Source organism: Sminthopsis crassicaudata, chromosome 5, assembly GCF_048593235.1.
Source record: "Sminthopsis crassicaudata isolate SCR6 chromosome 5, ASM4859323v1, whole genome shotgun sequence".
Lineage (NCBI taxonomy): Eukaryota > Metazoa > Chordata > Mammalia > Dasyuromorphia > Dasyuridae > Sminthopsis > Sminthopsis crassicaudata.
In genome coordinates, this window is record NC_133621.1 from 128834927 (window position 1) to 128849901 (window position 14975).

At 34.0% G+C, this 14975-nt stretch overlaps 1 protein-coding gene across 1 annotated transcript in view; it reads right to left on the minus strand.

Moving 5' to 3' along the window:
* Positions 1-14975, minus strand: part of CFTR (CF transmembrane conductance regulator) — a 191478-nt gene that overhangs the window by 148820 nt on the left and 27683 nt on the right. Inside the window, exon 2 of the mRNA XM_074268208.1 lies at positions 4545-4655. Within this exon, the coding sequence (XP_074124309.1) occupies positions 4545-4655 (111 nt within the window). The remainder of the gene's footprint in view (positions 1-4544; positions 4656-14975) is intronic.

Below are 14975 nucleotides of genomic sequence, written 5' to 3' on the forward strand. Positions count from 1 at the left end.
AAAAACAAGACCATTAGTTGGAAGTACAAATGTTTGAGTTGTTATGTGCTCTTAACATAGTTTGATTCCCTCAAGTATATCCAAGGAGATTTAGTCAACTTGACTTTAAGAAACAAAAAAGTTTGTAAAGACCCCAAAAGCCCAATGTTCACTGACTTAATAAATCAATAAAAGTTCAAATCTAGTTCAGTCACATATTTGGCAGATTTAAATGTCTCACCATATATCACCCTGTGGGGAATTGATTCATGAAAAGGTCACTGTGTATTTCTGAAAGGAAGATACTGTAATGCCTAACACCAGAAATAATGGGCCAAACATTTTAGGAGTTTTGATAACCTTCAGAAAGAAGAAAATCAGGAAAGAGAGAGAGAGAGAGAGAGAGAGAGAGAGAGAGAGAGAGAGAGAGAGAGAGAGAGAGAGAGAGAGAGAGAGAGAGAGAGAGAGAGAGAAGGAAGGAAGGAAGGAAGGAAGGAAGGAAGGAAGGAAGGAAGGAAGGAAGGAAGGAAGGAAGGAAGGAAGGAAGGAAGGAAGGAAGGAAGGAAGGAAGGAAGGAAGGAAGGAAGGAAGGAAGGAAGGAAGGAAGGAGGGAGGGAGGGAGGGAGGGAGGGAGGGAGGGAGGGAAGGAAGGAAGGAAGGAAGGAAGGAAGGAAGGAAGGAAGGAGGGAGGGAGGGAGGGAGGGAGGGAGGGAAGGAGGAAGGAAGGAAGGAAGGAAGGAAGGAAGGAAGGAAGGAAGGAAGGAAGGAAGGAAGGAAGGAAGGAAGGAAGGAAGGAAGGAAGGAAGGAAGGAAGGAAGGAAGGAAGGAAGGAAGGAAGGAGGGAGGGAATGAGGGAAGGAAGGGAAGGAAGGGAAGGAAGGGAAGGAAGGGAAGGAAGAGAGAGAGAGAAAGAGAGAGAGAAAGAGAGAGAGAGAGGAAAGCCAGAAAGAGAAAGAGAGAAAATGAGAAAGGAAGGAAGGAAGGAAGATTTTCTAAAGTATGGCTTTCAAAATTATACAAGTTTAGAAAAAAAATTTCCCTTGATCTTCACCACTTAAATAGCAATACAATTTAAACTCAAAGAATAAGCTGAAAAGTTAGAAAGCTGTTTTTTTTTAAAGATCTAATTTTCTTTTTCTGGTCTGTATTTATAATTCTATTAAGTAGGAAACTCCATCATTGGGAGTTATCAGATTAAATTTATGAATCTACCTAATATTCTCCTTCATTGCAACTTCCCCATACCAACAGACTAGCAACTGTCTAAAAACTATAATTTTGGTTTTTTTTTAATTTTGTTTTTTATTTTAAGCTTTATTGATGACTTTTCCCCCACTCTCTTTCCTTCTTCCACTGAATCCTAACTTGTATCAGAAACAAATTCACACGCATATTAAAAAAATGCACAGCAAATGTGATCCCATCTGATAAACTATATCACATTCCATACCCAAAGTCCCCCTCCTCTCTAATGAACAGAGAGATGTTTCATCATATCTTCACAAAGCACTTAAAACATCTATTTTCTAATCTATTATTTTGTAGCCCACACATAGCAGCAGAATACCTCAACTTGAAAGTTTATTGTTCTATGATCTGAACGAGAATGGCTTTCACTATTAACTGTCTATTTGGAATATCATGGAACCCAATACTGTATGTTCACCATAATTAGGGGCAATCAAACAGCTCTTTTGTCCCATTTCAAGGATCACAGTTTCCATATATTTTATAGCCTAACAGATGAAGGAGGGGTTGGCTCATCCAGCTCTTGAAAACAATGACAGTTAAATCGTTTTATTCAGCTGGATGGGGTTTCTTGGAAGATTTAAGCTTGGGGGGCAGCTAGGTGGTGCATGGAGCACAAGCCCTGAAGTCAGGAGGAGCCGAGTTCAAATTTGATCTCAGATACTTAACACACTCTAGCTGTGTGACCCTGGGCAAGTCACTTAATCCCAATTGCCTCGGGGGAAAAAAAGGAAGATTTGAGTTTGATGACTTGGAAGTCAATATTTTTTAAAATATTAAACATTTTTTTAAAAAGGTCTTTAAAAAAGGTAAATTAATTATTCTAGGATCTCAAAGATATGCTGTTTATGTCTTAAAGAGTTGTCTAAGGGCTCTAAGAGGTTAAGTAATTTACCTAATGCCTTACAGCTTGTATGTATTAGAGGTAAATTACTTTTCTTGACTCCTAAAGCCAACTTTCTCTATGTTGACTCCCTATAAATATAGATACACACACACACACACACACACACACACACACACACACACACATATAGCTTTCTTTTTTTTTTTTTCTGAGATAATTGAGGTTAAATGACTTGCCCAGGGTCACACAGCTAGGAAGTATTAAGTGTCTGAGGTCAGATTTGAACTCAGGTCCTCCTGACTTCAGGACTGGTGCTCTATCCACTACACTAGCTGCCCCATATATATATAGTTTTAAAAGTGAAAGAATTAAAATAATAAGCAAGCTCAATTTAGCAGATTCACTATGTCTATTCTATTATATGTAGTGTTAGGAATACAAAGTATATGATTAAGAAAACGAGAAATTCTGTGTGGTATTTGTACTAAATCATTTGTTTACTTTTTTTATATAGTTTAAGTTTCATTGGATAGTATTATCTTGTAAAATGTTGTCCTTGTTATTTTTCCATATTCTTCATGACTCATTTTGCAGTTTTCTTTGCAAAAAATTCTGAAGAGTTTTTTAATTCCTTCTCCAACTACTCTCATAGAGTCCCTGTTAAGTTTAAAGTGTCTTGCATCCCTATCTTTTTCTAAAGAAGTAATATATTTCTAAAGAATATCAATACATGCAATTGTCTCACTATAGTCAAGCATGCATTAAATTCTGTAAATAGTTACAAAGTAGAGGACAATTCTGCATTTTGTAATTTGGCATGCCTATTCATGTTACTCTGTTCATAATAAAGACATAACAATAAGAAGATTCAAAGTCAAGTAAGATGTCTATGGACAACTCAGAGTTCTCCAGTCCAAGAAATGGCTCTACAGTTGGAGCCTGGAATGAACCCTGGGCCCAATCTGGCTGGGCCCATGTTTCTTACACCTTGTGGGCAAATTTAGATTATTAATCAGTTGAAACCCTAGAAATGGAAGAGGAAACCAAAAGGTCTGGATTTCTGGGAGGATCCAGACAGAATTTGAGAATTCTGTGGCCATCTAATTCATTTATAATGCTTGCATTGAGAATCATCTGCTGCTCTACATAAACAGATTGAGGTGGGGGTGGGACTTGAACAAGTGTAAAGTTAAGTTTATAAAGAACTCTACAAACATCCTTCCTCCTCATCAAACAAAAATAAGAATAAAAAGAAATTAAGTCATGAACTAAGAATAGCAGACAAAAGATACATAGCTAAAATGGCATGCTAATAAACTTAAGATACTAAATACAATGGAGATCCATAGTATATTAGGTTGTTGTTTGCACTTCCTTTCAAAGAGAACGAATGACATCATACAGTTCTGACTTGACTGGCAAGTGAATTAGATTTTAAAATGAGGCACAAAATCATCAGCTTTACTCTCTGTTTCAGAGTCACCAAAGTCCAATAGCAGGATACAAGTCAGGAAGACTGGGATGCAGTGGATGAATGCATTAGGTAGATGGTCTTTGGGAGATTTATGTGGGAAAGTGGTTATGAATTATATGGAATGAGGTTTGGAAAGATTGTGATCTCTGTTGATAAGCAAGTAAGGTCAAAATAGATTAGTATTGTTAAACTTAAATAGAAACATCTCTGCAGGCAACTATTAATTTAGGAAAACCACAAAATAACATCTTGTGTATTGTATTTTTATCTATTTTGTTAAGCATTTCCCATTACATTCTGGTGACACATCTCTGGTCTAGTATATAATCAGAATCAGAAAAAACTGGTAGAATCAACAATTCTATCACTGAATCACCAGATATCTCAGATCACTCCCTCAGGGATCTCAACAGTATCTTTAGTCTCATCTGTTAATGAAATGAGTTTCATATAAGTAGGAAGTCATGGCTCTTTTGAGTATTTATAAGTTTTAAGGGTTTCAATAGCATTTTTTAATTTTAGAAACTATAAAAATTTATTCTTTTGTTTCATTCTTTCCAAAAGACAGTACTTGTATCAATTCAAGTGAGATATTACTATTTAAATGAACATTTCTCACAAAATTACCTAATCAATTTTATGCTTTTAAAAACAGTAGGACAATAATCTCTCTAATTTTGTCTGCCTGCATTTTGGAGTTCCTTCACAGGCTAATTGTACACTATTTCAAAGTCCAATTCTTTTTGTACAGCAAAACAACTGTTTGGACATGTATACATATATTGTATTTAATTTATACTTTAACATATTTAACATATATTGGTCAACCTGCCATCTGGGGGCGGGGGGAGAAGGGGAAAAATTAGAACAAAAAGTTTGGCAATTGTCAATGTTGTAAAATTACCCATGCATATATCTGGTAAATAAAAACTATTTTAAAAAATTAGTAGGACAAGTGGCACTCTTAAACCATAAAATAGATACATATGACCATACCTTTCTAATTTTTCAGAGAGATAGTCTGCAGAATTAGAGGAGGGAATTTGATATATGTCTGACAACTCCAAGCGATGTCTGAAACCTTTCCTCAAAATTGGTCTAGTCCAACTGAAAAATAAAATAAGATAGAAATAAATATTAATTTTAGTGTGATTCTAGAATGCAAATTGATTATTTTATATAATCAAACAAATTCTTCACCTGAATTTATTAATAGAATTACAAGTTTATTTAATATTCTTCAAGTGTATTATCAATATAACTCCTCAGAAAGAAAAAACAGTTCTGTATTACAATTTTACTTGAGACTCTAAAAGCCCTTTAAAGATAAGATCTCATTAGGCATTACAAGATCCCTTATCATATAGTTAATTATTTTTGGCTCTGTGTTCTAAATTAATTTTGAAAACATGGATGATTCATAGCTTGATACTTTATGAATAGTATGCATTATTTAATTTCAATTAAATCATCTTACCTGAACGAGCTTTTAATTCTAAGAAGCCAGAGAACATGACTTTTACATGGATTTTGAGAGAGGGTTTTTTGTAGGGTTTGATTTGGAATTTTTGTTTTGTTTTGTTTTGTTTTTCTCTAAACCCTATAGCACTGAAAATAGTACCTTGTGCCAACAGGCATTCAGTAACAATGCATTCATGATAACAATTAAATAAATAAATTGAGCCTTAAACTGGGACCTCATATGGCTTCTGATAGATAACTTTTAAGCTTTAACGTCTCAGCTAGACAATGAGCTAGACTTCAAAAAGTGGAGAAGAAACAGGATTGTTTTCAGGAAATTACAAAGCTCTTTTTCTCTTGTAGTGAGATCTAAGCTTCTCATAAAAACAAAGGTCTACTTTTCAATACTAATGTTTTCATAGAGTAGCATTAAGATATGGAACCCACTGTATAGAGAGCAATTGAGAGGCTCATGGTGGATGATAGGATGCAACATGAAACTCCAAAGAATAGGAATAGAAGATGTCATGAAGGAATTGTGTAATAAAGAAAGTAGATGGGCTAGTCATGTGGCAGGTGGGCAGCCAGAGTGTTCCACTGGTACACTTGTGATGCTGAGAAAATGAAGAAACTATTTGGCATGTTGGGCAGACTCCTGATAGAGAATGTGTGGGGCAAGAGGGACAAGAGAGGCACAGGATGGATGGATATGGATGGGGTGCAATTTATACTGTTGGAAGGAATCCCAAAACTGAAGAAATCATGGATTCATTTTAGTGTTTGAGTATTAAAGCCTTATATTGGGTTCAAGTGATATGATCCTCATTTTAAAAACTGAAAAACAAATAAAATGGAGATTTCACAAGAAGAGAAGAAAAATGAATACCTATTAATCTCATGGACATAATGGCTAAAGCAGCATTCAAAAAATTTAAATAAAAACAGAATTGCAGTAATAACCTGGGTTTTTGTTCAATAAAAAAGCATGAGGAGAAAATTTGGGGATCATGACAGAAAATTGCAAGCTCTCCAGATCTCAACCACAAACAAGAGACTAGCTCCTCAAGGTAAAAAGCAAACAAAAGCAAACAAGAGTTGGCACAGTACAACCAGGGAAGATCAGAAAAAAAAAAAAAATGCAGGATGCAAGTTTGGCCGGTGAAGTATAAACACCTCCAGCAAGAAACAGCAAGCTGCAAGCCCTGGGGCTAGCTGGATTGGGAGGTAGTCTCAGACCCAGCCACAGGAATGTTCACCTCTGGAACAAATGAGGAATCGGAAGCCTGAACAGGGGAAGATTGAGGGAACCTCTGCTACCAAGGGGCACTGGGCCCAGCTGTGCTGCCAAAGGTTGGTCCTGGGTGAGAAGGAACAAGCACATGCCCTGTGACTGCAGAAGCAGTAGGGCAGGGACAACGCTGGCTGTGGGCACTTACAGGAGGATTAGAATTCTTGGTTTTAATTCCAGGCGAGAGGGTAGAAGTGAAAAGGATCTGAGACACCATTCCCCATGCTCCTGGGCTAGAGGTGGTTACAGGTGGTTACAATGACAAGCTGCTCTAAGTCAAATTAAAATGAACAGGCAAAGGATAAAGAACCCAACTGTAGAAAGTTACTATGGGAATAAAGATCAAGGTTTGTCTGCCCAAAGAGAATTCATAAAAAAAAACTCAAAAAAGATATATAAGATATAGAAAAGATATGTAACATATACTATATATGTATTGTGTATAAATATTACATATATGTGTAAATATATTGTGTATATATACATTGAAATGTGTGAATATGTATTGTGTATAATTATGTATAATATGTATGTAAAAGTCTTCTAAATCCAGAAAGAAATGAGGGTAAGGGGAATAGGGATGAAGGAGAATATAAGGGAAGAATTTTTAGGAGAAATCCTTCTCATATCAAGTCTGGTTTAAAAAGAAACAGCATATGCATTTAGAGGGGAATAAAGTCTTCTAAATTTATAAAGAAATAAGAGAGTAATGGAATAGGATAAGGGGAGTCTCGAATGGTGTATAGATTAACAGTAATGGGACAAAAATGTAGATTAATGGGAATGTGATAAAGAGAGAGCAACATATATACTTGGAAAATTAAGTCATAAATTAAATAGAAACAAACGAACAAGGAGAAAGGATAGTGGAGTGAGAATAAGGGAGGGATCCTTGGAGGTGGGGTAGGTTAAGTAATAGGAGGGCAAGGTAGTACAGAGAAGTAAAGGAGAGTAATCAAAAGGGATAGAAAATAAGAGATATGTACAAACATACAATAATGAGCAGTAGAATTTATTATGTAAAAAAAAAGCTGGGATAGAAATCATGATCTCAGAAAGTTTTTAAGCTAAAATAGATTTAATCAAAAGAAAAATAGGGAAACTATACTATATTCAGCCACATTAACCAATATTGTTTTAGAATATTTAAAATAACTAGACAATATAATAATGTAATACTGCTGTGGTGTAGAAAATGATGAGTTGCTAGAGTTAGAAAAATATAGAAAGACTTGGATTTATGGCAGAAAATGATATCCACTTTCAGAGAAACAGAGGACAGACAAGCAAAGTACAATATAACATATACAAAGTACAATATAACATATAACATGAATGTTTATGTGTATATGATTATAGATATCTATAGGGATGTGTATATATGCATATATGTATGTACATATATGCATATGTGTTTATATAAATATAATTATCTGCATTTAATTATAGCCTTCTGGGCTGAGGAGTAAGAAAGAAGAAAATGGGGGAAGAAGAATAAAGTAAAAAGTACACAGCAGAGAACAAGGGAAAACCTACAAGAAAGCAAAGATGGACAATTGAATACAGTGTGCGTTATTTATTATATAGGCTTTCTTGAAATAGAAATATTATTGCTTTAATATTCTGAATCTCTCGTGTTTTTCTGAGCTCATGAAAATCTTTTCTTTCCCTATTTTGTATTTAAGTTTAAAATAAATTTTAAAAGAAGAAGTAATTATCCTGGTACTCACCCACTAAACATAAAGCTTAATAGTCTCCACATTCTTATCTTATTTATTATCCCCTTGAAATAATAATTTTTAACTATCCTCCACAGTCAATTCAATGAAAACCGCTTTCTTCAAGTCACCAATGATTTCTCAGAAGCTAAATACAATGTCTTTTCTCAGTGTTTAGAATGGATTGGAGAAGGTGGAGATTAGAATCAGGGAAACTAACCAAGAGACTTGCAATAGTCTAAATGAGAGGTAACCAAGTGGTTGGATTTGACTAACAGTGACCACAACTATTGAATACAAATTCTTGTCTAGATTTTATGGAACATGACTATCTCTTGGTTCTTTTTCAATCTACACAGCTCTGTTCTCAGTCTCCTTTGATGGATCACCATCTATGTTCCACCTTTAACTTTTAGTGTACCCCCAAGAGATCTTGGGTATTTTCTTACTATTATCAGCTTCTGTAAATTAACTCTCTTAAATGACTCTTAAATTTTAATATCTAGTTCTCATCTCTCTCTTGATCTCTAATTTATGTGGTGGTTCTTCTGTTTTATCACCAGCTGCTTGTGGGACATTCTTCTTGGATTTATCATAGGCACTTCAATATTAATGTGTCCAAAAGAGAAATTATTTCACTCTGAAAACTAATTCATTTTCTAACTTCTCCATTTCTTCCATTCACCAAGATTCTCAACATTAGATTATTCTGAATCTTCATTGTCCTTTACTCACAATATCCATTTTATCTTATCAATATCTCTCATATGTGTCTCTGTTATCCAATCACATAGCTACCGTGTTTCCCCGATAATAAGACCTATCCTGAAAATAAGACACCCACATACTCTTTAATATTCCGCTAAAATAAGCCCTCCCCCGAAAATAAGCCCTATCCAACTTACTATGAAAACGGTCATCATGGTGATCCCCTGCGCTATATGCTGCGTAGCGGTACCTTCAGTAAGCAGCGCCGCCCTCCCCTCCCGGGTGAAACGCACGTCGCGCTCCGAGCTGCATCCAATCAGAGCTGCAGCAGTGAGCGCGTCATCCTCTTCTTCCCTGGTGATTTGCTTGCTGGCGCTACTGAGAGCAGCGCCGCGGAGTAGAGCTGAGACAGGACCATCTAAAAACTCGGTAAGTTCAGTAAGCGATGGAGAATAAAATAAGCACTCAGGGGGCATGATGGAGGCTAAAAGGGGCATGATGGAGGCTAAAATGGGCATGATGGAGGCTAAAAGGGGCATGATGGAGGCTAAAATGGGCATGATGGAGGATAAAAGGGGCATGATAGAGGATAAAATAAGCCCTCCCCTGAAAATAAGCCCTCTGGTGTTTTTTAGTCCCAAAAAAATAATAAGACAGTGTCTTATTATCGGGGAAACACGGTATTATCCTATTAGTTCAGGTCTTCATTATGTCTCACTTGGACCATTGCAAGTCTCCTGATTGTTCTCCCTGACTCTAATCTCTACCTTCCACAATACATTCTACATACAGTTCCCAAACTGGGATTCCTAAAGTACAGGCCTTAAAGTCCATTCCCTTTCATGTGGTCAAATATAAACTTTTCTGGTATATGCAGCTCTTCACAATTTGTCTCCATTTCAATGCTTCCAAACAGATTGCACATAACTTTCTTAAACATTCTATATTCCTGCCAGACTGGCCTGGTGACCATTCTCCATACATAATAGCTCTCTCATCACTGTGCTTTGCATAAGCTGTAACACATATCTGGAATGTTTTCCCTTCTCACTTTTCCTTCTTGGAATCACTAGCTTCCTTCGAGATTTTGAATAAATGTCACTTTCTAACTATAACCATTCCTGATACCTAGTTTTTATATTTCATTCTCCTCCCTCAAAATTGTATATGTACATATGTATATATATATACACACACATACACATATATGTTTACAGAGTTATCTAGGTATATTATGTTTTCAGTAGAACCTAAGTTCCTTGAGAGAAGAGATTTTTATGTTTTATCTTTGCATTCCTAGCACTAACATGGTGCCAAGAACATCAAAGACATAAATTCTTTCTAAATTGAATGAAAAGAGAAATCTTCCATGATTTGGCTTTTAAAATAAAAATCAAGTTGATAAATCTCTCAGAAATTCTTCTTGTTGAAATCAATAAATATAGATTCTTTATTCAATTTAATAAGCATTTATTGAACTTGTTTTATAGACAGCACAGACTTAGGGAATGAGTAAGAAATAACTAAAAAGTTCAAGAGACTGCAATTCTAAAAACTTGTTTATAACTTTCCCCTTTTTCCTTTTAGGGCTATATCTAAAATTTTATGTCCTTTTTTCCCCTTTAGAAAATAGATTTTGAACTTTTTTCTTTGTATTATATATTCAGATGAAACTTATTGGACCCCTTCTCAGAATTCTAAAATGTTTTTAAGTGCACAAAATAAAATATATAGAATTAAGAAGCAAACCAATGATGCTAAAATGCAATCATTATTATTTTTTTTAAGTTCATAGTTCCGAGACTGAGAAACCCTGATTTAGAGCTATCTCTAAGGGCAGTAAATGTCATTCTATGCATGTCACTATGGTAAATTTTTCATTTATTTTAAAAGACCTTCGCTTTAGGGGAAATGAATAAGACTTTCCTGCAACTTCTGAACCTCATTATGTACCATGTTTTATCACATACTGGGATTATGTACAAAAGGAGTTCCTAAACAACAAATGATGCTGAAAATGTTTCATTATGAAGGATAGAGAATAAATCTACTGTATAAGGGGCTTGAAACCATTAAGTGATACTACTGGACACTTCAGTCACAGGTAATTGAACACACTTGAGTCTATATTCATAATCTATAACTCCTAGGAGAGTATTGGAGCAAATTAAATTATTCAGAAGTTGGCATTAAATCAATCAATGGCTTAACTATAGAAAAATTTACAAAAAGTTCCAGGAATCCTTAAAATTGAAGCATCTTCATGACAATAGGAATAATTCTTGCTGACTTTAATGAGAATTTAACTCAAGGGGGATTTCTGTACTTTCTATACTGTTTAGTAAATACCAGAAATGGACATTTATGCGCAATGTTTATTTTATAAAGTTACACCTGTTAAAATAACCTAGGATTTGAAAAATTCTGACAAAGTTTAACCAGGGCTTTGGATTATAATCATGATACTTTTCCCTTGGCACAGAAGTACAGATATAATTCAAATGCATCTATTCCTAGATGATTTAATTTCCAACTGCTTTGTGATATCAGAGTAAACACACCATTTACATGGTAGATCCTGCCATCTTTCTCCAAGTTTTTTCTTCTCCTCCTTCTGGACCCAAAGTACAACCTATATGTTTGTTCTTTCACAATTAGCTATTATAATTATATTAGTTAGTATACATTGATATTAATATTACATAATAATATTATACATTAACATAGGGGTGAGAATCTGCTGAGGACATAGGTTATTTTGTAAAGTTCTATGTACAGTTGAAATTATAGTTAACCACTAATTGATAGTAGAATTCATATATTTCTGAAATTTACAAGTTAGGTTTTCTTTATGTTTTAAATTTGGTGGGGGAAAGATTTTATAAATTCTTTGGCTAAAATGAAATCTCTTGATACAAAATTCATTCTAAAATCTAAATTAAGAGAAAAATATGTTTTTATTCATACAACTTAACTCTAAAAATTTAAAATTTCCCAATTATGACCACTCTCAAATTCTGGACCCAAACATGGGTCCATTTAAAATCTATAACTGCATTTTATAATTATTTGACATTTGAAATTTGGCTGCACTTATCCACTTAAGAAGTCTAACATTTTCACTTATTGAAACCTAAGATAAAGGTCAATTACCAGATTTGTCTTGCTTCAGACTGATTTAGTTTATGTGAAACTACTGTGCCTCTGTGGCATTTACATTTTTCTTAGAATGTTAACTACCTATAAAGAATGGATAATAAATTCAAACTAACAGCATGTAAGCATTCCCAACCATGGCCAGATTAACATACCTAAAGGCTAATATCTTTTATTTATGCATGGCTACTTAATACTGAAACAAGTGAGTAGAAATTCCCAAGCCACTTTGTATAGACAGAGTTAAAGCACATGGGGAATTACTTGCCTAGTAAATTTGTGATAAATATGAAAAAGTTCTCAGTCAATCCTGATAAATCAGACAAGATAGAGTTTTCTGGGTGGGTGACAGAGGAAAGAATAGTGTCTTTTGAATTCACTGAATGACGCTGGAAAACTTCCATTTTGGTTTGTCTATATTGTTTTGTAGAGTAGACTCAAAGGAAGTTAAAACCTAGTGTTCATTTTTCTTAGTCACAAAACAGTATAAATTTATTAAATCATTTTTCAAATGTAAACTTGAGGCTTTTCTATATGAATTTGTAGATGCCTTGTTCACTGAATTTTAGATTCACTAATACTTGAATAAGTGTAGATATCAACTTAAATATTATGGACTAAGCAATTGACAAGAATTTAAGAGACCAAATGCAAAGTCCCAGAATTAAGAATAGAGGGGTAATCTCCTACCTAACAATTTAATTATCTATATTTATGAAGCAATATTAGAGACCCCATAATATATCACAGTTATCTTCAAGAGGCAAATCCAGCTGTCTTTCAACATGTTGACTTCCAACTTCATATTAAATTTATTCAAAATCTAATGTAAGATTTAACAAAAAGTTAACTTGTTTAATTACTCTGTAATCATTAATACCAAATACATAAAACAGAGACTGGGTTCATTAAATCAGTTAACCGCTATTATGAAGGAAATCTTGTATAGAGTCTAAATTGAAAAGATATTTCCCTTAGGTGGCAAAGTTTTTCAAACATCCCTGGTCTCTGAATAACAATGTTGGCTACATCAATCTACAGATCATTAATGTACTGTTTATTCAAAATATGGATATACAAATGTAGAAATATATGTGTGTGCATATATATAGCCATATCCATTTAGATAGATATAAATATATATATATGTATGTATTATATTTATCTAGAAACATTTCTTTGATCTATTTCTCTACAGATGGATTACCTATAACTCTCTACATAGATTTCTATATCCCTACTTATACTGAAGGATGAGCTCTATTAATTGTCTAATTAACTTCATACCATAATCTAGACAACAGTCATTTTTCATCCATTTGGGTTTTTCTTGTGTGGTTAGTTAAGCCAAACTCATGAGTGGTTACAAATTATACCAAGAGCTTCCAAGACATTCTGTAGCCCAATTTATCCTAGTATTTTTATGGTTGCAAATTATGGAATACTATAGATTCCAAATAATTAAAATGATTATTACTCTGTGGGCTACAGAGAGGAGTATGGTGGGCAGTAGAACCAGCATAAAACAACTAAGGAACCATCAATGAAAAACTAATGTAAAGGTAGTTATCAAAGAAATGTGTGACCAAAAAATTAGTTGGTTATGTAATAAGGATAAGAATATAGATAGCTTGAGTGCTTCATTAGTTAACCACTTATGTTACAGAAAAGGAGGGAGGATCCAAGCACATTGGGTATTCTCCTGGAATAAGTTTATGGAAATATATGGTTAACAGTTGAACAAGATATACAGGTTGTCACTAATGTATTGCAACCTCTCTGTTAAAAGGAATATTAACACTGATGAGCTTATATTTGAAAGTTAAATAGTTTAACACCTTTTGTTATGATGGTTCAGTTACCCATGATCTCATTTGGGGTTTTCTTGGCAAAGATACTGGAGTGGTTTGCAATTTTCTGCTCCAGCTCATTTTACAGATGAGGAAACTGAGGCAAACAGAGTTAAGTGACTTGTCCAGAATCACACTAAATAAGTGTATGAGGCTAGATCTAAACTCAGAAAGTTTAGATTTCCTAATTTCAAGTCCAGTGCACTATCCACTGCATCATCTAGCAACCACATGATTAATCTATATATAAAAAAGAGTAACTGTGGTACAATAATATAAAACAAAATTGGGACTGTTTTCTTCAGACTGATTGAATTCAAGGAGTCACCCAGTAATAGGAAAGCAGATTAACATTATAATTATGATATCTGATATTTGTATTGTGATGCTTATTGGAAAAGAGGTAAAAAATAAGTACAATTTTCATAAAATTCCTCTTCTACCTGAAAAACTTCTATAGGCAGAAATCAATAAAATACATAATTACCAGAAGTCAAAAGTTTCAAAACTTTGATATAAACTCATAATTTTCAATACAGAACTCCAAGAATCTTAGAGGTAGAAAGGCCATCTAGTCTAAGCTACACTTAAACAAGAATCTCCATTAACCATATAAGATCAGAGAGCAATATACATACATATATACATGCATACATATGTACAAAAATATCGTACAGTTTTCATAGTTCTATCACATACATTATTTCATTTGTTACCCATAACTGCCTGGTGAGGCAATTATTATTATCTGCATTTATAAATAGGGAAACTAAGCTCAGAGAATTTTAGTTACTTGCTCATGGTCATATAATCAATAAAGGATGGAGCTAAAACTATAGTAGAAATAGAAGCTGACTCACAGTCTAATCGTTTTTGCTACTAGGGGTCAGAATACTGATTCAGAGTTCTAGTCTTGACTGTATCAATTAATTGTATGAATATAAGCAATTTACTCAATTTATCTGTATTTTTTTAATTTCTAAAAACTAAAAATAAAAGCCCTTGTATTGTCTTCTCATTTTTTGGAAAGAATCAAAAACAATAAATATATGGAAATTCTTTGTAGACTATAAAGCATTACACAAATGTAAGGAGTTACTTTCTCATTATTATATTTCCTCCGCTAGATAGGAGTAATTCCTTTTATGTGTAATCTAAATCAATCTATCAATAAATATTCATTAAGCTCCCACTATCTACCAGGTACTGTGCTAAATACTGTACTTTTTGTACTGTACAAAAAAAG